This window comes from Branchiostoma floridae, chromosome 4 (genome assembly GCF_000003815.2).
Source record: "Branchiostoma floridae strain S238N-H82 chromosome 4, Bfl_VNyyK, whole genome shotgun sequence".
NCBI lineage: Eukaryota > Metazoa > Chordata > Leptocardii > Amphioxiformes > Branchiostomatidae > Branchiostoma > Branchiostoma floridae.
The window spans coordinates 10,187,936-10,213,016 of record NC_049982.1 but is presented as its reverse complement, the minus strand read 5'-3'; the positions used below and the strand labels follow the sequence as shown (position 1 = coordinate 10,213,016).

Below are 25,081 nucleotides of genomic sequence, written 5' to 3'. Positions count from 1 at the left end.
ACTTCTTCTTGTTGTTTAGATATCCTTGCGTCTCCTTCTGTAATGAGATAATTGAAGCTTGTACGGACACGGCCATCGCAGCTGGGATTGAGTGGGACCCTAATCTCTGTGCCATGCTTCCACCAGGCAGCTATGAAGAGGACTGTTTTGCGCCACGTGGTAAGCAAAGCAATTGCATTCCTTTACCGATCTTTCTAAAGTTTAGATAGACTTTTAAGTTAATGCTACTAATGTTAGTACTAAATGTACAATGGAGAGAATCTACAATCGCGAGGAATCAAGAATTATACTCGCGAATGATTGAATAAGTACTATCATGTTTCTAAGCTAAGTTGACTGTATCATATCATTGGGACATTAGGTATACATGTACATATGCATAAAATTCAGTATTAGAATGAGTATGGCGCACTGCATTAAGTAGCATTGTTAACCTGCATCTTTGATTAACGAAACTAATCCTTTGCGTATATAGTAAACTAGTGTCATGTCATTATTTTTCACCTTTGTATTTGAATTCTATGCCAAGTGTTTAAGTCACAGTTGCAAAACATCCGTAGTGCCACCATGCCTAATATGTTTGCATTTTCAGCAACGTCAGAATGTGAAACAGTACCTTACGACCGTTGCCAAAAGATGCCCTACTCCGACACGTCATTCCCGAACTGGTTAGGGTGGCGAGGACCGACAGATGCCGTCGGAAACGCAACAGAGATATTTGGAGCCCTCGATCAGATTTCCGATTGCCACAAGGACTTGGAGTTCTTTTTGTGCTCGCTGTACTTCCCGTCATGCACATCGACAGGAATCAAGTAAGCCATGTTTAGTCTAGCAGAACAAGACGTCAGTTTATAACACAGTGTGAACAATAATCGGTTCTAATAGAAGTGCCAATTCTAAGCAATTGAAGAATCAGCCACGTTGCAAATCTTTGATATTCAGGTTCTTATTTTTGCTGCACGTAAAATTCCATAATCAATTTAATCAGAGATGATTATTCTATCTATTTTACTTCATAGGTAGACCAAGTTTCTATTTGTGTGTTTATGTTAAAAAAAGAATAAATTATGTCTTCTCGTCGTGCACAGATTCCCATGTCGCTCCTTCTGTGATGAGATAAATAACGCATGCGCACTCCGAGCCCTTTCCATGGGCATTCCTTGGGACACCGCCGGCTGTACCACCCTGCCAGTCAGCAGCTACCAGGAGGGGTGCCTCGCTCCTCAAGGTGTGGCCAACGTTCTTGGTCAATGCTTAAATGATTGACTTTGACATTTGTAGTTCCATACTGTTGTAACTACATCGAATCATTTAAAGCAAATGGTTATTTTCAAAAACAGGACGTGGGTAGAATGTCATCTTATGGAACTGTGATAATTATGTTATCTTCCATACAGCGACGTGCGATGGCTGGTCATATGAATGTTACGGATCCCCTGGAAGCTGTGTGGGTGCTTGGGAGTTCTGTGATGGAAACGGATTTTGTCCCTACAATGACGACGAACATAGCTGCGGCAACTGTAAGTACTTGTGCCATGATATTGAACATTGATCTGCTGGACAACGTCCTATATCAGTACGATTCTGAAATAAATTTAGATGAAAGAAAGCGGAACAATATAAACTGTATGCAAAGTTGCAGAAAATTCAGAGACTTAAGCAGCATGGAGTGCATTATTTCAAGTGTATGGCTCACAACGCAATAATGTTACTATGCAGAATATTTTAAGTAAATTAATCTTTATTTCAGACACATGCACGCCCATTGAGCTGGGGTACTGCCAAGGAGAAGTTCCCTACAACAGAACGCTTCTCCCGAACTACTTTGGACAGGAGAGCACAATAATGATTGAAGAGTCTGACATACATCAGAACGTGTCTCTTCTGGCTGATACGGCTTGTCATGAACACGTGAAATTCCTCTACTGTCATATGGTAATTTTCCTCTACTTTTGACATTGGTTTTGTCTTTCAGGATGCTGATGCCTTTGTAACATATAATTGTGTCAACACCCAATCAAACATTCTTTACTTATGATTATGATTTCGATGAGTTATCATTTTGATGGCGTTTGTTTGTGACTGGGCATGTTTAATTGTTTGTGGTCATCACGATCCATCCTCAGCTTCTCGAGTTATGCTGATCACCTAACTCGAGAAGCTGACTGGATCTTGATATTTTTGTATCATGACAATCGTTAATACTTTAGAGAAACTGGATGTCAAATGTGCCGATCTAATGCACATGCCTTATTGTTTATTAACAGAAATATAAATAATGCCTATTCCAGGCAGTTCCAGAGTGCATTAGGGAGGGTGTACGCGGCCAGCCCCTGTGTCGCACCCTGTGTGAGGAGGTCAGACAGAATTGTGCAGAGGAAATAAAGGAGATAGGGTTCCAGTTTGATAAGAGCACGTGTGACAGTATCTTTCCGGATTCTGTTCAGAATGATACGTGCAAAATAGCAAAAGGTATCCATTTCAGTTTTCTTTGTCTCATTGAATTTTACACAATATAAAATTTAAGGTTTTCTTGTCCTTTCTCATATTTGATCGGACAGTTCTTTACATATAATGATACTGAATGACGCAGAGATTTCTAAACATTTTTTTTCATCTTCTTTCGTAGAATTCAACTGCACGTTTGACGATGACACCTGTGAATGGATGGCTGGCAACAATAGCCAGGCAGCGAGGATTCAGCCAGCATCGGACTCTGGTTAGTGTTTTGATGATCTGGTCGTCATTTTGTTTTCGACCACCACAACTAACAATAAAAACCCTCATTGATGGCGTTCAAGTAAATATATTTCTTCGATCTACCGAAAGACATATTCCATCATAGTGTACCGGAAGAATGATAGATATGTCCGACTTTTAAAGAAGAGAGGAAAATGAAATATTCCAATAATCCAAAAATTGGAAACTTGAACAATTCTTTCTATCCAATGATGTCGTTTTATAGGTAACTATGTATCACTGAATGGCGCCTCGTCAAAGCTAACTAGTCCAACGATGTACACGGATAACAAATGCCTGAGGATGCGGTATTTCGTGAGAGGTGACGGCAGCAGGTTATCGGTATACGTGACGGGACCGGACGGTAACAGCTTCAGCACGTGGCGCCAGTCATCTACTTATGATGGAGATGGGCGGGATGAAGATGGGATGGCTGATGATGGGCGGAGTGAGGAGGAGGAACTGCAGTGGTCATCTATCAATCTGAACATCAATAAAGGATGGCCTTGGTTCAAGGTAATCTTAATATCCATCTTCAGAAGTAATAACAATGTGTACAAATCAGTGCTTACGAAAATCAATATACTACTACTGCTGTCTGATGACTTGCGTTATTGATCAGTAATCAATGATGCTTTAGCAAAAGTACGATCACTTATTTTGTTACAGGTGTCTTTGGACGCGTATGTAGCCGAAGAGGGAGAGGTAGGAGTTGACGATGTTACTCTCTCCGACGGATCATGTGGAGGAGAAGAAGGTAGGTACTTAACACTGAGTAGAGATTTTTGGTTTTAAAAATATCCTAGGACTATATATTTACTTTATTCGTACTTCTACAGTATTTAACAGCTTTACATTTTGATGAATCTGTATTCCAGTTTCTCCTGGATGCGAGCCGATGAAGTTCGAACGTTGTCTGGACATGCCTTACAATTTCACCACCTACCCGAACGTGCTGGGCTGGGAGAGAGATCTGTCCTTTCACCTCTCGCCGGGAACCTTCCAGGCGTTTGACCAGATCGCGGACTGCCATCGTGATCTGCAGTTCTATCTCTGCTCGTTCATCTTCCCTGAATGTACATCATCAGGAATTAGGTAAACTTAACTGTTGAATTGGTTGTTCTTGGTTGCAAAACTTTTTTTCTAAAGAATGGTAAGATCCATCTCATGTTAATTGCAAACGATGATGAGGAGCAAATTATTAACTGAACCTCATCAAAACCAATATGCCACCCTTGGCTAAGGACGATAAATGCAATTCAAACAACGGCAAAGTGAATATTATCACGTTTACGTATGTTTTACATAGACTTCCATGCCGTACGTTCTGTGAGAGCGTCACTACTGCGTGCGCAGCAAGAGCGAATGCGCTCGGCCTCACCTGGGACCCCAATGGCTGCCAAAGCCTATCAGATGATCAACCATACTGTTCTGTACCAGAAGAAGGTAAAGTTATATTTTTGTCTTAAGACGTTTTTGCCATTTGATTTTTGGCAATAAGAATATGAAAATGTAAGTTAGCATACTTCTTAGCGCATACTTAAACACTTCTTTATCACTAGTCTGTCTTTTTCATTTCATATCCCAAATGTAGATTTAGAAGGTATGCCCTGAAGGACATAATGAATTCTTTAAAAACCTACCTTCTGTACGAAAACGATTAGTCATTTTACAGGTTGTTCACTTCTAGTTCTGCAGCTAGGTATTTGATAAAACGTCCGTGTTTGTGTGTGTTTACAGTTTTCGTTTAAGACTTTGACAGCATTCTTAATAGTACGTCTGCTTTCTAATGTATTGTCGTATTGATATGTTTACTTTCTTAAGTTAGCGCACACCATTTACCCTGTATTTTCAGCCCAATGTGAGCCGATTGAAATTGGCATGTGCAGAAATGCTGTGCCATACAACACCACCACGTTCCCCAACCTGCTGGGCCATGTTTCCCAGCAAGCTTTCCTTACCGACCAGGACAGCGTCAACACAATCACCGCTCTGATGAACAGTGGCTGTCATCCTGATGTTCAATTCGCCGTCTGCTCTGCGCTGGTGCCAAATTGCGTCGACTCAATGCGGGTAAATCTATATACTGCTTCCAAACCATTGATATTAAAAAATAGTTTCAGCATGATCATTGTACGTCGATAACGGCATGATACCTTTGCACAGATAACACGAGCGGGACATGTCACTATTTCACTTGAAATGAATCAATACAAAATCGGTCACACACAAGCAAAAGATCGTTAAGATCTTGAGTATACATGAAGGTATTGATGTGTATCAATGGTGTGTCGTTTTTTACCTGTTTTGTGCAGATGCCTCCATGCAGAGACTTCTGCAATGATGTGAGAGAGAGCTGCGAACAGATTCTCACAATGAGTGGAGAGATGTGGCCATTTGAATGTGACAATTTTCCTCCCCGGGGTAGATGTACGTCACCCTATCCAGGTAGAGGATGAAATTTCTATGATATTCTGAGCGAGAACATGTTTTCGAAAGTTTTAAATCTTGGCTGACCTTGGAACCACAGAAAACGTTTTCACTTTCACCGCTTTGAATTTAATGCTGGTATCTTTTTAAAAGATTCTCTACCGAATGTAAATTACGTTTCTTACATCGTGTGGAAAGACAGTGTCCACAAATTCAGCTTAAATCGTGTTGTTATAACAATTCATATGTACGCTCCAGTCACAGTGACAACATGTACATGTACAAGTTTAACAGTGTTTCAAGCTTTATTTACATTAAGTATTCATGATTAGTCATTACTTTTGCTAAGCATACGAATTAGCACTGAGCTGAAATTGTTGTTTCCAGTCGTGGTCTCTGCCGACTTGACGTTACCTGATGAAGTTTTCACTGAGGACCTCAATGACATGGAGAGCTCGCAGTACCGGATGCTGGCAGGGACTTTGGAAAGAGAGGTGACGCTCATGTCTATCTGTATATCATGTTACCGTAGTACTAATTGCCTGAGATTCCGATTGCAAAGTCTAGGTTTCTCTTGCGTCAAGTCTTAACAGTCAATTTTATCCTTTGTTTACAGATACCCAAAGCCTTTAGGGCTACATACAGCTCCAGTCGGGCAACTGTGACGAACTTTCGGTAAATATAACTTTTCTGTGGTATTGTCTTTGCTGAAGTCCAATTATTCAGATGCTATCCTTGTGATTGTTGTAACGTACCTGAGATTATATTATCCCTTCTCTAAGCCCGGGGAGCGTAGTTGCCACCGTTGACATGGAGTTCCAGAACACTGGCCAAGCCCCAGAATCAAACGAGGCCGCGATAGCAACTCTGCAGCAGTACATCAGCGAAAACGGGGGACGTCTTGGCAGACTGAGTGTGAGCCAAGTTGTCGGTGTACCTCCAGGTATATACATAATAATTGTATAAGTTGGGAAATAAAACTTACGTGTACAGTTTATAAGCACTCTATCTAATATTAGTACCTTTTTAGGAAAAGAATCCATCATTCTGTCTTCTAAACTCTGAGCGAACATTATGCCAGTCTAAAACAGGCATCATGGTCTTCAACAGACCCTTTGCTAATCGTTAGTATTGGCAGACTTGTAAGCAAAACATTTTTGAAACGACATTCAAAGACGAATTTGCCATGTTTGTTAAAATGCATATGAGTCCATAACGTACCACGTAAACCAACCCTGCTGACGGCACAATTCGATTGGCCTAACTATCTCACAAATTACTTTCCTCTGCCAGTTTTGATAACATATAATTTAGTTTAGCCAGAAAATTATGCATGTGGCATACAGAGATGTGTATCCTTGCACCGTTTCAGCTTCGTTAACAATAAACAGAATGCCTGATGGGGTTTACGTATAATCTTTATTGAACGATTTTCGCAACTGCATTGATGACAATTTGTCTTAATAGCTGCAACATCAATACCCACTTTGTTTTTCAGCAACGTCAGAATGCAGCCCAATACCTTACGATCGCTGCCAAAACATGCCTTACTCCGACACGTCATTCCCCAACTGGTTAGGGTGGCAAGGACCAACAGATGCCGTCGGAAACGCAACAGAGATATTTGGAGCCCTCGATCAGATTTCCGATTGCCACAAGGACTTGGAGTTCTTTTTGTGCTCACTGTACTTCCCATCATGCACATCGACAGGAGTCATGTAAGTAACACGAGAATAATGTGACTTTTTTAACATTGCATATATAGTCATATAATGTGAACTATTAACCAGTAATAGATCCGTAAAAAGTAAAACGTCTAACTAATCAAAGATGAAGATCATTGTGTTTGTAGATGATTAGTCTATCAATGTTGTCTCTAGTTGGCAGATTTCTGGTAATAAAGAGGATGCATAATGCCTTCTTCTCGCGCACAGATTCCCATGTCGCTCCTTCTGCGATGAGATAAATAACGCATGCGCACTCCGAGTCCTTTCCATTGGCATTCCTTGGGACACCGCCGGCTGTACCACCCTGCCGATCAGCAGCTACCAGGAGGGATGCCTCGCTCCTCAAGGTGTGGCCAGCTTTCTTGGTCAATACTGAAGATGATTAACCTTGACTACTTATGCACTTGTACTTCCATTCTCTTGTATTTACGTCGAATCATTTAAAGCAAATTGGTTATTTTCTTAAACAGGACTTAGTGGGTGGAATGCAATTTTATGCAATTGTGATTATTTAGCCTGTGTTTACACAATCTCTCGCTGACTGGGGGTAATGACCCCCTCTCCGCGGCGGCAATATTGTAGGGCCGGCCGCTAGGAGCGCGATTTTAGTCAGGCTAGTGGTTATTATGTTATCTCCTATACAGCGACGTGCGACGGCTGGTCATACGAATGTTATGGATCCCCTGGAAGCTGTGTGGGTGCTTGGGAGTTCTGTGATGGGAACGGCTTTTGTCCCTACAATGACGACGAACATAGCTGCGGCAACTGTAAGTACATATGCCATGAAACTAAACATTGATATGCTGTACAACGTCCTATAGCATTGTGATTCTGAAACCGATTAGAGTTGGGTGTGTGAGAGCAGAACAATACAAGCAGTGTAGAGTACATTCCTTCAAATGTATGGCTCACAATGAAATAATTGTACTTTGTATGATATAATATAATATAAGTAAATTAATCTTTATTCCAGACACATGCACGCCCATTGAGCTGGGGTACTGCCAAGGAGAAGTTCCCTACAGCAGAACACTTCTCCCGAACTACTTTGGACAGCCGAGCACAATGATGATTGAAGAGTCCGACATACACAGGAACGTGTCTCTTCTGGCTGATACAGCTTGTCATGAACACGTGAAATTCCTCTACTGTCATATGGTAATTGTACTCTGCTTACTAAAAATTTTTGTAGATTTACATGGTTTTGTCCAATACACCTTTCTCACGCGGCGGCCATGATAGATCTAAAACGAGTTCAATGAGGCAAACAAAAGACTGTCCATCATAATTAGCAGTTCAAAAAATGATAGCCGATCAATGAGGAAAACGACTAATAAGAGATTTTGCTGCATGTCCGTCAAATATTTGCATTATTATGTTTTTATTTTGCATCTCTTAAGGGACTATGGGGTCAGTCTACACTACTCTAAATTGCTACATTTTTCGGTGCATAACACTAGTTATGATAATAATTATTTGATCTTATATTGTGAAGATTTGTGTGGTTTTGGGGAAATCTAAATGGCAGCTGATTTTAGAGATAAGTTTTGTCTGTTTGCCTCATTGACCTCGTCTTCGAACTGTCATGGCCGCCGCGTGAGAAAGGTGTATGAAGGCTGGTACATGTGTAATGTGTATTTGCGTCAACACCCAACCCAACATTCTTTCCTTCACCAGAAAGGTATGATTTTGATGTCGTTTGTTTGTGACTGAGCTGTCTATTTGTTTGTGGTCAGTATATAACTCAAGAAGCTGCGGATGGCTCTTGATATATTTGTATCATGACAAAGAAGAATATGAATGTCAACTTTGTCTATGTAATGCACATGCCTTGTTACTTATTAACATGAATAATGCCTATTCCAGGCAGTTCCAGAGTGCATTAGGGAGGGTGTACGCGGCCAGCCCCTGTGTCGCACCCTGTGTGAGGAGGTCAGACAGAATTGTGCAGAGGAAATAAAGGAGATTGGGTTCCAGTTTGACAAGAGCACGTGTGACGGTATCTTTCCGGATTCCGTTCAGAATGATACGTGCAAAATGGCAAAAGGTATCCATTGTAGTTTTCTTGGTCTCATTGAATTTTACGCACTATAAAATTTATATTTTTTTTCTCATATTTGATGGAATTCTAATGTGACAGTTCTTTACATGGAATGGTAGAATGTACATAGATTTATAAATAGTTTTGAATTTTCTGTCGTAGAATTCAACTGCACATTTGACGATGACACCTGTGAATGGATGGCTGGCAACAACAGCCAGGCGGCGAGGCTTCAGCCAGCATCGGACTCTGGTTAGTGTTTTGACGTCGTCATTTTGTTTTCGAGCATCACAACTAACAATGAAAGAATGAAACCCTCATTGATGGCATTCAAGTATTTGTTTAACGTACGACTTTAAAGAGAAAAGAAAAATGAAATGATCCAAACATTGGAAACTTTGATAATTCTTTCTAACTGATCACTTCGTTTTATAGGTAACTATGTATCACTAAATGGCGCCTCGTCAAAGCTAACTAGTCCAACGATGTACACGGACAACAAATGCCTGAGGATGCGGTATTTCGTGAGAGGTGACATCAGTAGGTTATCAGTATACGTGACGGGACCGGACGGTAACAGCTTCAGCACGTGGCGCCAGTCATCTACGTATGATGGAGATGGGCGGGATGAAGATGGGATGGCTGATGATGGGCGGACTGAGGAGGAGGAACTGGAGTGGTCATCCATCAATCTGAACATCAACAAAGGATGGCCTTGGTTCAAGGTAATCTGAATGTCCATCTTCAAACGTTATAACAATCTGTTAATAATCAGTGCTTACGAAAACTAATATCCTCCTGCTGTCCGGTGGCTTCCGTTATTGAATAGTACTCAATGATGCTTGAGCAAAAGTACGATTACACGTCATATTTTATTACAGGTGTCTTTGGACGCGTATGTAGCCGAAGAAGGGGAGATAGGAGTTGACGATGTTACTCTCTCTGACGGATCATGTGAAGGAGAAGAAGAAGGTAAGATGTAGTTAAGACTGAATAGAGATTTACGGCTTAAATAAAAATGTACTTTACAAGGACTACATTATAGTCTATTCTTACTTCTAGAGTATGTAAAGGCTTTACATTTTGATGAATCTATTTTTATTTCAGTATCTCCTGGATGCGAGCCTATGAAGTTCGAACGTTGTCTGGATATGCCTTACAATTTCACCACCTACCCGAATGTGCTGGGCTGGGAGAGAGAACTGTCATTCCACCTCTCCCCGGGAACCTTCCAGGCGTTTGACCAGATCGCGGACTGCCATCGTGATCTGCAGTTCTATCTCTGCTCGTTCATCTTCCCTGAATGTACACCATCAGGAATAAGGTACACTTTACTTTTGAATTCTTTGTTCTTCATTGCAATACTGTTTTTTTCTGAAGAATTGTAAGATCTATCTCATGTTAATTGCAAACAATGATGAGCAGCAAATTATTAACTGGACCTTATCCTAACCAATAATCCATCCTTTGCTAAGGACGATAAAAGCAATTCAGAGAACAACAAAGGGCAAATTATCCTGTTTACGTATGTTTCACGTAGACTTCCATGTCGTTCGTTCTGTGAGAGCGTCACTGTGGCGTGCGCAGCAAGAGCGAATGCCCTCGGCCTCACCTGGGACCCCAATGGCTGCCAAAGCTTATCTGATGATCAACCATACTGTTCTGTACCAGAAGAAGGTAAAGTTATACTTTTGTCTTAGCTTAAAACGTCGTTGCCATCTGCTTATTGGTAATGAGATTATGAAAATACAAATTAGTTTCCCTCTTAGCACATGCTAAACACTTCGGTTTCACATAATAATACGCCGCTTTTTTATTTCATATCCTAAATCTACATTTAGAGGGCTGTCCCGAAGGACATTATAAATGCTTTGGTTCAGGGCAATGCGTTGGCCCATGGCAATTCTGTGACGGAATACCAGTCTGCCCTTACAATGATGATGAAAGTGAAGAAGCCTGTGGAACATGTAAGTACCAATTATATAACACTCATGGTTGAATCATGATTGCTTTTCGTTCTCTTCAGTACAAAGGTAGCTATAGTGGGTTTAGATGTTCTGGGTATACAACACAAAGAAATAAAAACATTGCTTGGTGCAATGTGTTGTTTTTCCTTGTACATTAATAAATTTTGCAAAAGTATAACTAATTATCATTTTTTAGACAACTGTATGCCTATGGACTTCGGGTACTGCCAGGGTGTGATCAACTACACCAGCGCATTCTTCCCCAACTACTACGGCCAGGAGAATGTGACAGTGATCGAACAATCAGACGTCCACCAGCTAGCTGTCAATTTTGCCAATACAAATTGCCATCCTGATAGCAACTTATTCTACTGCCACTTGTTATGTACCGGTATACCATCGACGCTCTGATCGTTTTAGTGTTTGTCTTCGTGTGCGCCAGTGAACTGTCAATGTTTTGTCCTTTGTATCAGTTAATTTTTCTTGTCTTAGCATAAATACATTTCTGCCTTAAAGGTTGTTTGGAGAGTCACGGCTTTAACTAGGAGAAAGGTTATACAATCCTCAAATACTCATTACCTGCAGGTGGTTCCGGAGTGTATCGAGGATGGGGTCCGAGGCAAACCAGTTTGTCGCGCCGTGTGTGAAGAAGTGCGGCAGGAGTGTTCAGACGAAGTCGACTCTTTGCAAGTCCCACTTACCAAAGAATGGTGCTACGCAACGTTCCCTGACTCTGTCCACAATGACACCTGCATACTTTTTAAAGGTTAGCAGTTACTGGGGATAATGTTACCGTGTCAGATATTACTGTTTCAATTCTATTTAATAGCAAACGTCCCCCAAATCAACAAATATTCACCATATGTAGGCCTGCATAGTAAACAATTCAACATGAGCTCCATCATGTTTAATGTATATTAAGGCACCGGTTTAAACACTAACACGATATGTTTTAGGAGTCAACTGTACATTCGACTACGACTTCTGCAACTGGAACCAAGTTGAGTCGGGAAGTTCAGATCAGCCATGGATGCAAGTAGCCAGCTCTCCAGGACAAGGTGAGCCTTGTATGTCACAACGAACCGCACAGGAACCAAGTATAAGTGATATACCTTTCTGCACTATTTCATTGGTCCTACTTTGTGTTTTTATTCTTAAGACGATATCTTCATAGAAAAGTTTCAATTTGACTATGTAAAATATGTACGACAAAAATATGGGTCACACTATACATCATCATCCCTGCATGTCTTTTTAGGAAAGCATGTAGCTTCCAGTGCTTCATCGTCGCAATTGCTCGTCAGCCCAAGGATCTATACAGATGACAAGTGCATGAAGTTCCAGTACAAGCTGACAGGAGGTGACAGCAGGGTCCTTGTCAAACTGATGGGGCCAAATGGCATGTCCTGGAACGCCTGGAACACGACAACCTCCAGGTCTGTGAGCAACAACTGGACCACCGCGAGCATCAGCATCAGGACGGGTCTAGACTCAGTCCAGGTGATTTTCTTGTAAACCTTTTGATTTACTAACTTAGTTGTATCCAATGTTGAGTTGCTACTCTACAGTAATTGTTAAAAAGAACTATGAATTGATTATTGTCTAATATTGAATAATGAATTTTGTTCTGTTCAGGTGTCAATTCAGGCATTTGTAGATGGTGATGGCGATGTTAGTATTGACAATGTGACCCTGTCTGATGGCCCATGCCGCGAAGAAAAAGGTATGTGTACTTTGATTTGATAAAGGATGATAGAGCAAACATGACGACTATGGCATAGTAGCTAATTACGCAATAACTACTGTATAAAGGTTTAAGGTATAAATGCATGCTAAAGCTTAAGAAATGTTGTACATTTTCAGCTCAATTGATTTATATCGACTTTTAATTACGAGACTGTGTCTCCATATGTTTAAATCTGTATCATTACACTTTGACAGTTTACATCAATGACATTGTTCTCTCAATTTTGCAGCCAAGTGCGAACCGATCATGATAGACGTTTGCCAAGGCGTTGTGCCGTACACTGCAACACTGTTCCCAAATCTACTGGGCCACAGTTCTCAACAGGCCTTCTTATCTGATCCAGACAGTGTCAATACCGTCAACCTGTTGATGAACAGTAACTGTCATCCTGACATAAGATTTGCTGTGTGTTCTGCACTGGTTCCAAACTGTGTGGACTCAAAACAGGTTAGTTTTTGTCCTTTGTGTAGGAACGTTATTTTTGAGCATCCTAAGTTTCTTTTCGAGATCCGTCATTTCATGCAATTTTCCCGTTTTATGGTTATTTCTAATCGTTGCAAAGAATCACAATAATTATATGCATTTTCTTATGTTACTATCTTAGCTGCCACCCTGTAGAGGTTTTTGTATTGAAATCAGAGCATCCTGCCAACCGATGCTGGCGATGGCTGATCAGGAGTGGCCTTTTGAATGTGAAATGCTCCCGTTTGAATTCCAAGGAGAATGCACGACACCGTCCCCAGGTAACTTTGACTAAACTGTTGATTACGCAATACTTTATGATGAGTCATGTGTAGTTGATTGTTTTGATAGAAAAGGATGTCAAGCTGGTCTCAAGAAGATGAAGATTATATCAACATGTAATTGTAAATCTATCTTTTGTACAAAAACAATTAGTCGTTTTACAGGTTGTTTGCTGCATTCAGCTAGGTATTTGATAAATTGTTCGTGTTGGTGTCTGTTTACAGTTTTAGTTTCAGACTTTCACAGCATACTTATAGTACTGCTGCTTCTAATACATCGACTCGTATTGATATGTTTACTTTTTTAACTTATCGCACACCCTTTACCCTGTATTTTTAGCTCAATGTAAGCCAATTGAAATCGGCATGTGCAGAAATGTTGTGCCATACAACACCACCATGTTCCCCAACCTGCTGGGCCATGTTTCCCAGCAAGCTTTCCTTACCGACCAGGACAGCGTTAACACAATCACCGCTCTGATGAACAGTGGCTGTCATCCTGATGTTCAATTTGCCGTCTGCTCTGCGCTGGTGCCAAACTGCGTCGGCTCAATGCGGGTAAATCTCTAAACTGTCTTCCAAACCATTTCCATCCAAAAAAAGTTTTAGAAAGATCATTGTACGTTGATAAGGCATGACACCTTTACATAGATAACACGAGCGGGACATGTTGCTATTTCATTTGAAAAGAATCAATACACAATCGGTCACACACAAGCAAAAGATCGTTAAGATCTTGAGTATACATGCATGTATTGATGTGTATCGACGGTACGTCATTTTCTGACCTGTTTTGTGCAGATGCCTCCATGCAGAGACTTCTGCAATGATGTGAGAGAGAGCTGCGAACAGATTCTCACAGTAAGCGGAGAGATGTGGCCATTTGAATGTAACACTTTTCCTCCCCGGGGTAGATGTACGTCACCCTATCCAGGTAGAGGATGAACTTTCTTATTCTGATAGAGAACATTTTTTCGAAAATTTTAAAACAGGACTGACCTTGGACTCCATAGAAAATGTCTTCAGTTTCACCAATTTGAATTTCCTGAATGTGAATAATTTAACAACGTTTTCATTTACTCAAAGTTTACATCACGAGGCTACGAGTTCACTAAAAATTACCACTGATTCATAATTGTTGCTTTCAGTTGTGGTCTCTGCTGACTTGACTTTACCTGATGAGGTTTTCACTGAGGACCTCAATGACATGGAGAGTTCGCAGTACCGGATGCTGACAGGGACTTTGGAAAGAGAGGTGACGCACATGTCTTTGTGGCTGCATAGTACAAAGTTTTATACCATCATGTTACCGTCGCACTAATTACCTGAGTTTTGGATGGCAAATTCTAGGTCTCTCTTGCATCAGGTCTTAACAGTCAATCTTGTCCTTTGTTTACAGATACCTAAAGCCTTTAGGGGTACATACAGCTCCAGTCGGGCAACTGTGACGAACTTTCGGTAAATATAACTTTTTTGTGGTATCGCCTTTGCTGAAGTCTAAATATTCAGATGCTATTCTTGTGATTGTTTCGATGTGCCTGAAATGATCTTTTTCTTTCTCTAAGCCCGGGGAGCGTAGTTGCCACTGTTGACATGGAGTTCCAGAACACTGGCCAAGCCCCAGAATCAAACGAGGCCGCGATAGCAACTCTGCAGCAGTACATCAGCGAAAACGGGGGACGTCTTGGCAGACTGAGTGTGAGCCAAGTAGTCGGTGTACCTCCAGGTATATACATATATAAGTAGGGAAATAAAGCTTATGTGTACGGTTTATCAGCACTCTATTTAAGATCAGTACCTTGTTAGTCAAAGAATCCACCATTCTTTCATCATCAAAATACTGAGCGAATATTATGCTAGTCTAAAACAGGCATCAGGGGCTTGAACAGGCCCTTTGCTATGACTCATCTTGAGTCTTAGCAGACTTGTAAGAACAAAACATATTTGAAACGACATTCAAAGACGAATGTGTCAGTTTTTTTCTAGGTCTGTTAAAATAAGACCAGAATGTATCACGTACCCACGACCCTGCTGACGGTACTTAATTCTACAGGCTCAAGTATCACACATTACTTTACTCTGTCAATTTTAAAGGGTAGTATTAGGTTAGCAAAAAAGTATGCAAGTGGCCACAAAGACGTTTATCCTTGCACAGTTTCAGCTTCGTAAACGATAAACAGGAGGTCTGGTGGGACTTATGTATAATCTCTATTGAACGATTTTCGCAACTGCATTAATCACAATTTGCCTTAACAGTCACATCATTCATCATTATCCCAACTTTGTGTTTCAGCAACGTCAGATTGCGACCCAATACCTTACGACCGTTGCCAAAAGATGCCCTACTCCGACACGTCATTCCCGAACTGGTTAGGGTGGCAAGGACCAACAGATGCCGTCGGAAGCGCAACAGAGATATTTGGAGCCCTCGATCAGATTTCCGATTGCCACAAGGACTTTGAGTTCTTTTTGTGCTCATTGTATTTCCCGTCATGCACATCGACAGGAGACATGTAAGTAACACTAGAACAATGTGACGTTTGTAAATTACAATGCAGATATATTTATATGAATCACAGCGCATATATATTGTCAGATAATGTGAACGATTAACCAGTAATAGATTCATAAAATGTAGAATGTCTAAATAATCAAAGATCAAGATCAGTTTGTTTGGAGATGACTTGTCTGTTTGATGTTTAATCAATTTTGTCTCTAGTTGGCAGATTTCAGGTAATTAAGAGGAAGCATAATGTCTTCTTCTCCTCGCTCACAGATTCCCATGTCGCTCCTTCTGCGATGAGATAAATAACGCATGCGCACTCCGAGCCATTTCCCTTGGCATTCCTTGGGACACCGCCGGCTGTACCACCCTGCCAGTCAGCAGCTACCAGGAGGGGTGCCTCGCTCCTCAAGGTGTGGTTAGCGTTCTTGGTCAATACTGAATATGATTGACTACGTATGCATTAAAAGTAGTTTCATACTCTTGGAAGAACATCGAATCGTTTAAAGCAATTTACTATTTTCTGAAACAGGACGTCGTGGGTAGAATTCATTTCATGCAATTAATATGTTATTATGTTATCTACCATACAGCGACGTGCGACGGCTGGTCATACGAATGTTATGGATCTCCTGGAAGCTGTGTGGGTGCTTGGGAGTTCTGTGATGGAAACGGCTTCTGTCCGTACAATGACGACGAACATAGCTGCGGCAACTGTAAGAACTTGTGCCATGATCTACTGTACAACGTCTTATAGCTTTATAATTCTGAAACCGATGGGGGGATTGGAACAATATAAACTGCATACAAAGATGCAATCAATTTCGATACTTAAGCCGTGCGAAGAACATTCTTTAAATTGTATGGCTCACATCGTAATCTTGCAATACAGAATATAAGTAAATGCGTTTTTATTCCAGACACATGCACGCCCATTGAGCTGGAGTACTGCCAAGGAGAAGTTCCCTACAGCAGAACACTTCTCCCGAACTACTTTGGACAGGAGAGCACAATGATGATTGAAGAGTCCGACATACATAGGAACGTGTCTCTTCTGGCTGATACGGCTTGTCATGAACACGTGAAATTCCTCTACTGTCATATGGTAATTGTACTCTACTTACTACATGTACAACAAATGTTGTAACATTGTTTTGTCCAAAGACGGCTGATACCTATGATATATAGATACATATATTTGTGTCAACATCCAATCCAACATTCTTTCCTTCGTCAGAAAGTTATGATTTCGATGTCATTTGTTTAGTACTGGGCATGTCTATTTGTTTGTTTGTGCACGTGGTCAGTATAACTCGAGAAGCTGTGGGTGGATCTTGATATATTTGTATTAAGACAACCGTTTATTCTTCTGGAGAATATGTAAGTAAAATTTTTCCATGTAATGCACGTGCCTTATTGCTCATTAACAGAAATTTGAACAATGCCCATTCCAGGCAGTTCCAGAGTGCATTAGGGAGGGTGTACGCGGCCAGCCCCTGTGTCGCACCCTGTGTGAGGAGGTCAGACAGAATTGTGCAGAGGAAATAAAGGAGATTGGGTTCCAGTTTGACAAGAGCACGTGTGACGGTATCTTTCCGGATTCCGTTCAGAATGATACGTGCAAAATGGCAAAAGGTATCTATTGCATTTTTCTCATTGAATTTTACGCAATATGCAATGTAAGGTATTATTGTTCTTTCTCATATTTGATAGAATTTTAATGGGACAGTTCCTTACGTAGAAGGATAAGGCTACGAATGGTGCAAAAAATTGTAAATGATTTTGAATTTTCTCTCTAGTATTCAACTGTACCTTTGACGATGACACCTGTGAATGGATGGCTGGCAACAACAGCCAGGCAGCAACGCTTGAGCCAGCATCGGACTCTGGTTAGTGTTTTGATTTTGTCATATTGTTTTCGAGTATCATGACTAATAATAAAAACCCTCATTGATGGCGTTCAAGTAAATACATTTTTCGATCTGCCGAAAGACATATTTCACCATAGTGTACAGAAAGATTGATACATATGTCCGACTTTTCAAGAAGAAAGGAAAATGAAATGATCCAAACATTGGAAACTTACATAATCCTTTCTAACTGATCACTCCGTTTTATAGGTAACTATGTATCACTGAATGGCGCCTCGTCAACGCTAAGTAGCCCAACGATGTACACTGACAACAAATGCCTGAGGATGCGGTATTTCGTGAGAGGTGACATCAGTAGGTTATCAGTATACGTGACGGGACCGGACGGTAACAGCTTCAGCACGTGGCGCCAGTCATCTGCTTATGATGGAGACGGGCGGGATGAAGATGGGATGGCTGATGATGGGCGGACTGAGGAGGAGGAATCGGAGTGGTCCTCCATCAATCTGAACATTAACAAAGGATGGCCTTGGTTCAAGGTAATCTTGATGTCCATCTTCAGACTTAATAACAATCTTTAAAAATCAGTGCTTACGAAAACTAATATCCTACTGCTGATGGCTTGCAGTATTGATTAGTACTCAATGATGCTTGAGCAAAAGTTCGATTACACATGTTGTTTTATTACAGGTGTCTTTGGATGCGTATGTAGCTGAAGAAGGAGAGGTAGGAGTTGACGATGTTACTCTCTCCGACGGATCATGTAAAGGAGAAGAAGGAGGTAAGATGTAGTTAAGACTGAATAGAGATTTACGGCTTCAATAAAAATATACTTTCCCAGGACTACATTATAGCCTATTCTTACTTTTAGAGTATGTAACGGCTTTACATTTTGATGAATCTGTATTTATTTCAGTTTCTCCTGGATGCGAGCCGATGAAGTTCGAACGTTGTCTGGACATGCCTTACAATTTCACCACCTACCCGAATGTACTGGGCTGGGAGAGAGATCTGTCATTTCACCTCTCCCCGGGAACCTTCCAGGCGTTTGACCAGATCGCGGACTGCCATCGTGATCTGCAGTTCTATCTCTGCTCGTTCATCTTCCCTGAATGTACACCATCAGGAATTAGGTACACTTTACTTTTGAATTGTTTGTTCTTGATTGCAATACTGTTTTTTCTGAAGAATGGTAAGATCTATCTCATGTTAATTGCAAACGATGATGAGGGGCAAATTATTAACTGGACCTTTTCCTAACCAATAATCCATCCTTTGCTAAGGACGATAAAAGCAATTCAGAGAACGACAAAGTGCAAATTATCCTGTTTATGTATGTTTTACATAGACTTCCATGCCGTTCGTTCTGTGAGAGCGTCACTGCTGCGTGCGCAGCAAGAGCGAACGCCCTCGGCCTCACCTGGGACCCCAATGGCTGCCAAAGCTTATCTAATGATCAACCATACTGTTCTGTACCAGAAGGAGGTAAAGTTATACTTTTGTCTTAAGACGTCGTTGCCATCTGCTTATTGGTAATGAGATTATGAAAATACAAATTAGTTTCCCTCTTAGCACATGCTAAACACTTCGTTATCACATAATAATACGCCGCTTTTTTATTTCATATCCTAAATCTACATTTAGAGGGCTGTCCCGAAGGACATTATAAATGCTATGGTTCAGGGCAATGCGTTGGCCCATGGCAATTCTGTGACGGAATACCAGTCTGCCCTTACAATGATGATGAAAGTGAAGAAGCCTGTGGAACATGTAAGTACCAATTATATAACACTCATGGTTGAATCATGATTGCTTTTCGTTCTCTTCAGTACAAAGGTAGTGCGTTTAGATGTTCTGTGTATACAACACAAAGAAATAAAAACCTTGCTTGGTGCAATGTGTTGCTTTTCCTTGTACATTTGCAAAAGTATAACTAATTATCATTTTCTAGACAACTGTATGCCTATGGACTTCGGGTACTGCCAGGGTGTGATCAACTACACCAGCGCATTCTTCCCCAACTACTACGGCCAGGAGAACGTGACAGTGATCGAACAATCAGACGTCCACCAGCTAGCTGTCAGTTTTGCCGATACAAATTGCCATCCTGATAGCAACTTATTCTACTGCCACTTGGTATGTACCGGTATATCATCGACGCTCTGATTGTTTTAGTGTTTGTTTTCGTGTGCGCTGAACTGTCAATGTTTTGTTCTTTGTATCAGCTAATTTTTCTTGTCTTTGCATAAATACATTTCTGCCTTAAAGGTTGTTTGGAGAGTCACGGCTTTAACTAGGAGAAAGGTTATACAATCCTCAAATACTCATTACCTGCAGGTGGTTCCGGAGTGTATCGAGGATGGGGTCCGAGGCAAACCAGTTTGTCGCGCCGTGTGTGAAGAAGTGCGGCAGGAGTGTTCAGACGAAGTCGACGCTTTGCAAGTCCCATTAACCAAAGAATGGTGCTACGCAACGTTCCCTGACTCTGTCCACAATGACACCTGCATACTTTTTAAAGGTTAGCAGTTACTGGGGATAATGTTACCGTGTCATATATTACTGTTTCAATTATATTTAACAGCAAACGTCCCCCAAATCAACAAATATTCACCATATGTAGGCCTGCATAGTATGGCTCAACATGAGCTCCATCATGTTTAATGTATATTAAGGCACCGGTTTAAACACTAACACGATATGTTTTAGGAGTCAACTGTACATTCGACTACGACTTCTGCAACTGGAACCAAGTTGCGTCTGGAAGTGCAAATCAGCCATGGATGCAAGTAGCCAGCTCTCCAGGACAAGGTGAGCCTTGTATGTCACAACGAACCGCACAGGAACCAAGTATAAGTGATATACCTTTCTGCACTATTTCATTGGTCCTACTTTGTGTTTTTATTCTTAAGACGATATCTTCATAGAAAATTTCCAATTTGACTATGTAAAATATGTACGACAAAAATATGGGTCACACTATACATCATCATCCCTGCATGTCTTTTTAGGAAAGCATGTAGCTTCCAGTGCTTCATCGTCGCAACTGCTCGTCAGCCCAAGGATCTATACAGATGACAAGTGCATGAAGTTCCAGTACAAGCTGACAGGAGGTGACAGCAGGGTCCTTGTCAAACTGATGGGGCCAAATGGCGTGTCCTGGAACGCCTGGAACACGACAACCTCCAGGTCTGTGAGCAACAACTGGACCACCGCGAGCATCAGCATCAGGACGGGTCTAGACTCAGTCCAGGTGATTTTCTTGTAAACCTTTTGATTTACTAACTTAGTTGCATCCAATGTTGAGTTGCTACTCTACGGTAATTCTTAAAGAGAACTATGAATTGATTATTGTCTAATATTGAATAATGAATTTTGTTCTGTTCAGGTGTCAATTCAGGCATTTGTAGATGGTGATGGCGATGTTAGTATTGACAATGTGACCCTGTCTGATGGCCCATGCCGCGAAGAAAAAGGTATGTGTACTTTGATTTGATAAAGAATGATAGAGTAAACATGGTGACTACAGCATGAAAGCTAATTACGCGATAACTACTGTATAAAGATTAAAGGTATAAATACATGCTAAAGCTTAAGAAATGTTGTACATTTCAGCTCTATTGATTTATATCTCCTTTTAATTACGAGACTGTTTCTCTCATGATCAATGATATTGTTCTCTCAATTTTGCAGCCAAGTGCGAACCGATCATGATAGACGTTTGCCAAGGCGTTGTGCCGTACACTGCAACACTGTTCCCAAATCTACTGGGCCACAGTTCTCAACAGGCCTTCTTAAGTGATCCAGACAGTGTCAATACCGTTAACCTTTTGATGAACAGTAACTGTCATCCTGACATAAGGTTTGCTGTGTGTTCTGCACTGGTTCCAAACTGCGTGAACTCAAAACAGGTTAGTTTTTATCCTTTGTGTAGGAACGTTATTTTTGAGCATCCTAAGTTTCTTTTCGAGATCCGTCATTTTATGCAATTTTCCCGTTTTATGGTACTTTCTAATCGTTGCAAAGAATCACAATAATTATGCATTTTTTCATGTTACTATCTTAGCTGCCACACTGTAGAGGTTTTTGTAATGAAATCAGAGCATCCTGCCAACCGATGCTGGCGATGGCTGATCAGGAGTGGCCTTTTGAATGTGAAATATTCCCGTTTGAATTCCAAGGAGAATGCACGACACCGTCGCCAGGTAACTTTGACTAAACTGTTGATTACGCAATAATTTATGATGAGTCATGTGTAGTTGATGGTTTTGACAGAAAAGTATGTCTAGCTGGTATCAAGAATATGAAGATTATATCAACATGTACTTGTAAATCTATCTTTTGTACAAAAACAATTAGTCGTTTTACAGGTTGTTTGCTGCTTTCAGCTAGGCATTTGATAAATTGTTCGTGTTGGTGTCTGTTTACAGTTTTAGTTTCAGACTTTCACAGCATACTTATAGTACTGATGCTTCTAATACATCGACTCGTATTGATATGTTTAGTTTCTTAATTTATCGCACACCCTTTACCCTGTATTTTCAGCTCAATGTGAGCCAATTGAAATCGGCATGTGCAGAAATGCTGTGCCATACAACACCACCACGTTCCCCAACCTGCTGGGCCATGTTTCCCAGCAAGCTTTCCTTACCGACCAGGACAGCGTCAACACAATCACCGCTCTGATGAACAGTGGCTGTCATCTTGATGTTCAATTTGCCGTCTGCTCTGCGCTGGTGCCAAACTGCGTCGGCTCAATGCAGGTAAATCTGTATACTGACAACACATTATTCATTGGTGGTTTTGGCATGATCATTGATGATTGCATTGTGTCTGGTCACGGATACTCATCTGTGTTTGTTTTGAATACTCTCTATACAAAATCGGTAAAATTTGCCAAAGGTAATTATAATGTACCTATTACGGGACGTACTGCATCACAAGTTTGTCATTTTCCTTCCTGTTTTGTGCAGATACCTCCATGCCGAGACTTCTGTAATGATGTGAGAGAAAGCTGTGAACAGATTCTTACGCATAGCGGAGAGATGTGGCCATTTGAATGTAACGATTTTGCTCCCCAGGGTAGATGCACTTCACCCTATCCAGGTATGTGACTGGACGTTTTGTATATGAGAACTCCTTTTGTGTAAAACATGGAAATTGCTTGACCCTGGATCCATAGAAATAGTATCCAGTTTACCTCATTTGAATGTCAATGTCTGTGCGAAAATGTAAATAAGGGTAATGCCGTATTCATCATCAAGTAGCAAGAACTCCGGAGGAGCCCTTTATAAATTTCCGAATAGTAACTGTGCTTGCTCTATGTAGTGAGTTCAATCACTAGCCAACTCATACCAAATACTGTAAATGCATTTAAGTTCGCGGGGATTTAATTTCGCGGTAGCGGGAAAAAGGACTTTTCGAGGTGGTTTTAATTTCGCGGTAACACCATGCACTGTAGTCTCTTATAATACTACCATGAAAAAATGTTCGCGGTGGTTTTAAATTCGCGGTAAAGTGGCCGCCGCGAAAGACGCGAACATTAATCCACCGCGAACATTTCTGCATTTACAGTACTTCTGGATAAAGTTGAACTGTGTGTAATTTGAAAGACAACAAAAATGAACTTACCCGATTGTTATTGATGTTTTCAGTCAAGGTCTCTGCCGCCTTAACTTTGCCCGATGAAGTCTTCACTGCGGACCTTAACGACAGGAATACTCAACAGTACCGGATGCTTGCAGCGACTTTGGAACGAGAGGTGATGCACATATCTATGAATGGGATTTCTTTCATTTCTGTTATCGTAATATTTCCTGAGATTTGGGGTGAAAATGCTGTATTGATCGTGCAATAATATCTTTTATTTACAGATACCCAAAGCTTTTAGAGGCATTTACAGCTCTAGTCGGGCAACTGTGAGAAACTTTCGGTAAGTATGAAGTTGGTGCTATTGCCTTCAAATCAGTTGAAATCAAAATTACTCGTTTTAACAAACAAATCATTAACTAATATATGTACACACATGTACTAACGGTGATTTTTTCCTCGCACTTAAGCCCGGGGAGCGTAGTTGCCACTGTTGACATGGAGTTTGAGAACACTGGCCAGGCCCCAGAATCGGCTGAGGCTGCGATAGAAACTCTCCAACAGTACATCAGCGATAAACGAGGACGTCTTGGTAGCTTGACTGTGAGCCAAGTCGTCGGTGTACCTCCAGGTATGCACATTATCAACGCTTTCGTAGAGATAAGTACCCGCACAAGCAACCACTTATCACTTATGCCAACACATCACTTATACCAAAACGGCATATGCAGCATTTGCTCTTTATTCGTCAAAACTCAAAATCGAAATGTTATGATAAACCAGGAGTCGTATATGGCTGCTGCAAAACGAAATTAAAAAATAATAATATATATTTTTTACATCTCGATCACAATAGATAACACAACTAGACCATGCGACGGAAACCCGTGCGGAGAGAACGGAGACTGTGAGGAGCTAGATGGAGAGTTCGGGATGGTTGGCTATCGTTGCACCTGCCAAGACGGCTTTACTGGATACAGCTGTGAAATACGTAGGTTCATTTTTGTTTAGTAAGTGCTTTTAGTAAAAAAAATATCCGGGGAAATTATCATGCATGTACTATTCAATTTCTGCCAATACATCGTATTGACTTGTTCGCCTGTATTTTGCTTAATTACATTAGGCATTGTCGGAAGATGCCACGAACATATCCAGAGTGTCCTGGTAGAACAGGATGGTTCTCTTGCTGTCGGAGTGTATTTACCGCAATGCCAAGACGACGGTAGTTACGAGAACCTACAGTGCCATCCCAGTACCGGGTACTGCTGGTGTGTCATCGCTGATGGGACAGAGATCCCTGACACACAAACCCCGCCTGGACAGGACCGTGCAGACTGCGAGGCCGCTATGAGTGAGACGATTTATAATTATGTTTTATAAAGTTTGTCAAAATAAAAGACATTACTTTGGAGGGAAACTTATTAATATGACTAACTACAAAGGAATTCAGAAGAAAAAAATGCTACGATATATATGATAAGTGATTTAGCCGTACGTACAAGTTAATGTTTTTAGATAAACTGGGTATTAGGCTATTTGGGACTTTTATCATTTCATTACACATTATACTGATGCGTTTACCGTATAAGAAAAATGAAAAGAAATTGTAAAATCATTTCTAATTTATCCATTTAACTTAATGTTTTCTGTTCTCTAGGTGTAGATTTGTATCCATATGGCCCGGGACAAGGAGACACGGTTGTGTAATTGTGCGAAGATCCAATCGC

At 41.0% G+C, this 25,081-nt stretch overlaps 2 protein-coding genes across 2 annotated transcripts in view; both read left to right on the top strand.

Annotated features, from left to right (window-relative positions):
- LOC118413565 overlaps positions 1 to 17,618 on the top strand; it is a 46,176-nt gene extending 28,558 nt beyond the window's left edge. The window contains exons 53-97 of the mRNA XM_035817090.1: positions 20 to 159; positions 593 to 812; positions 1,089 to 1,228; positions 1,398 to 1,520; positions 1,751 to 1,935; positions 2,292 to 2,472; positions 2,630 to 2,719; positions 2,966 to 3,255; positions 3,409 to 3,496; positions 3,618 to 3,834; positions 4,049 to 4,185; positions 4,595 to 4,812; positions 5,055 to 5,187; positions 5,557 to 5,663; positions 5,786 to 5,844; positions 5,952 to 6,112; positions 6,668 to 6,887; positions 7,104 to 7,243; positions 7,541 to 7,663; positions 7,870 to 8,054; positions 8,763 to 8,943; positions 9,100 to 9,189; positions 9,373 to 9,662; positions 9,819 to 9,909; positions 10,045 to 10,261; positions 10,478 to 10,614; positions 10,779 to 10,904; positions 11,101 to 11,285; positions 11,490 to 11,670; positions 11,861 to 11,962; positions 12,163 to 12,404; positions 12,540 to 12,627; positions 12,881 to 13,098; positions 13,256 to 13,394; positions 13,735 to 13,952; positions 14,196 to 14,328; positions 14,543 to 14,649; positions 14,794 to 14,852; positions 14,960 to 15,120; positions 15,688 to 15,907; positions 16,171 to 16,310; positions 16,491 to 16,613; positions 16,818 to 17,002; positions 17,352 to 17,532; positions 17,611 to 17,618. Of these exons, the coding sequence (XP_035672983.1) occupies positions 20 to 159; positions 593 to 812; positions 1,089 to 1,228; positions 1,398 to 1,520; positions 1,751 to 1,935; positions 2,292 to 2,472; positions 2,630 to 2,719; positions 2,966 to 3,255; positions 3,409 to 3,496; positions 3,618 to 3,834; positions 4,049 to 4,185; positions 4,595 to 4,812; positions 5,055 to 5,187; positions 5,557 to 5,663; positions 5,786 to 5,844; positions 5,952 to 6,112; positions 6,668 to 6,887; positions 7,104 to 7,243; positions 7,541 to 7,663; positions 7,870 to 8,054; positions 8,763 to 8,943; positions 9,100 to 9,189; positions 9,373 to 9,662; positions 9,819 to 9,909; positions 10,045 to 10,261; positions 10,478 to 10,614; positions 10,779 to 10,904; positions 11,101 to 11,285; positions 11,490 to 11,670; positions 11,861 to 11,962; positions 12,163 to 12,404; positions 12,540 to 12,627; positions 12,881 to 13,098; positions 13,256 to 13,394; positions 13,735 to 13,952; positions 14,196 to 14,328; positions 14,543 to 14,649; positions 14,794 to 14,852; positions 14,960 to 15,120; positions 15,688 to 15,907; positions 16,171 to 16,310; positions 16,491 to 16,613; positions 16,818 to 17,002; positions 17,352 to 17,532; positions 17,611 to 17,618 (6,979 nt within the window). The remainder of the gene's footprint in view (positions 1 to 19; positions 160 to 592; positions 813 to 1,088; positions 1,229 to 1,397; positions 1,521 to 1,750; positions 1,936 to 2,291; positions 2,473 to 2,629; positions 2,720 to 2,965; positions 3,256 to 3,408; positions 3,497 to 3,617; positions 3,835 to 4,048; positions 4,186 to 4,594; positions 4,813 to 5,054; positions 5,188 to 5,556; positions 5,664 to 5,785; positions 5,845 to 5,951; positions 6,113 to 6,667; positions 6,888 to 7,103; positions 7,244 to 7,540; positions 7,664 to 7,869; positions 8,055 to 8,762; positions 8,944 to 9,099; positions 9,190 to 9,372; positions 9,663 to 9,818; positions 9,910 to 10,044; positions 10,262 to 10,477; positions 10,615 to 10,778; positions 10,905 to 11,100; positions 11,286 to 11,489; positions 11,671 to 11,860; positions 11,963 to 12,162; positions 12,405 to 12,539; positions 12,628 to 12,880; positions 13,099 to 13,255; positions 13,395 to 13,734; positions 13,953 to 14,195; positions 14,329 to 14,542; positions 14,650 to 14,793; positions 14,853 to 14,959; positions 15,121 to 15,687; positions 15,908 to 16,170; positions 16,311 to 16,490; positions 16,614 to 16,817; positions 17,003 to 17,351; positions 17,533 to 17,610) is intronic.
- A 449-nt stretch (positions 17,619 to 18,067) lies between these two features.
- Positions 18,068 to 25,069, top strand: LOC118413564. Its single transcript, XM_035817089.1, has 20 exons — positions 18,068 to 18,307; positions 18,459 to 18,549; positions 18,685 to 18,901; positions 19,117 to 19,253; positions 19,413 to 19,538; positions 19,720 to 19,904; positions 20,106 to 20,286; positions 20,475 to 20,576; positions 20,777 to 21,018; positions 21,154 to 21,241; positions 21,459 to 21,676; positions 21,832 to 21,970; positions 22,311 to 22,528; positions 22,739 to 22,871; positions 23,420 to 23,526; positions 23,639 to 23,697; positions 23,825 to 23,985; positions 24,211 to 24,345; positions 24,478 to 24,705; positions 25,012 to 25,069. Exons 1-20 carry the CDS (start codon positions 18,068 to 18,070, stop codon positions 25,059 to 25,061), a joined length of 3,057 nt encoding a protein of 1,018 aa, XP_035672982.1. The 3' UTR covers positions 25,062 to 25,069.
- Positions 25,070 to 25,081: the final 12 nt, after the last annotated feature.

Coding starts and splice junctions, on each gene's coding strand:
- LOC118413564 (XM_035817089.1), top strand. CDS start 18,068: ATGTACACTGACAACAAATGCCTGAGGATGCGGTATTTCGTGAGAGGT. Junction 20,287..20,474: donor CACCTGCATACTTTTTAAAG/GTTAGCAGTTAC, acceptor GATATGTTTTAG/GAGTCAACTGTACATTCGAC. Junction 22,872..23,419: donor ATGCACTTCACCCTATCCAG/GTATGTGACTGG, acceptor TGATGTTTTCAG/TCAAGGTCTCTGCCGCCTTA.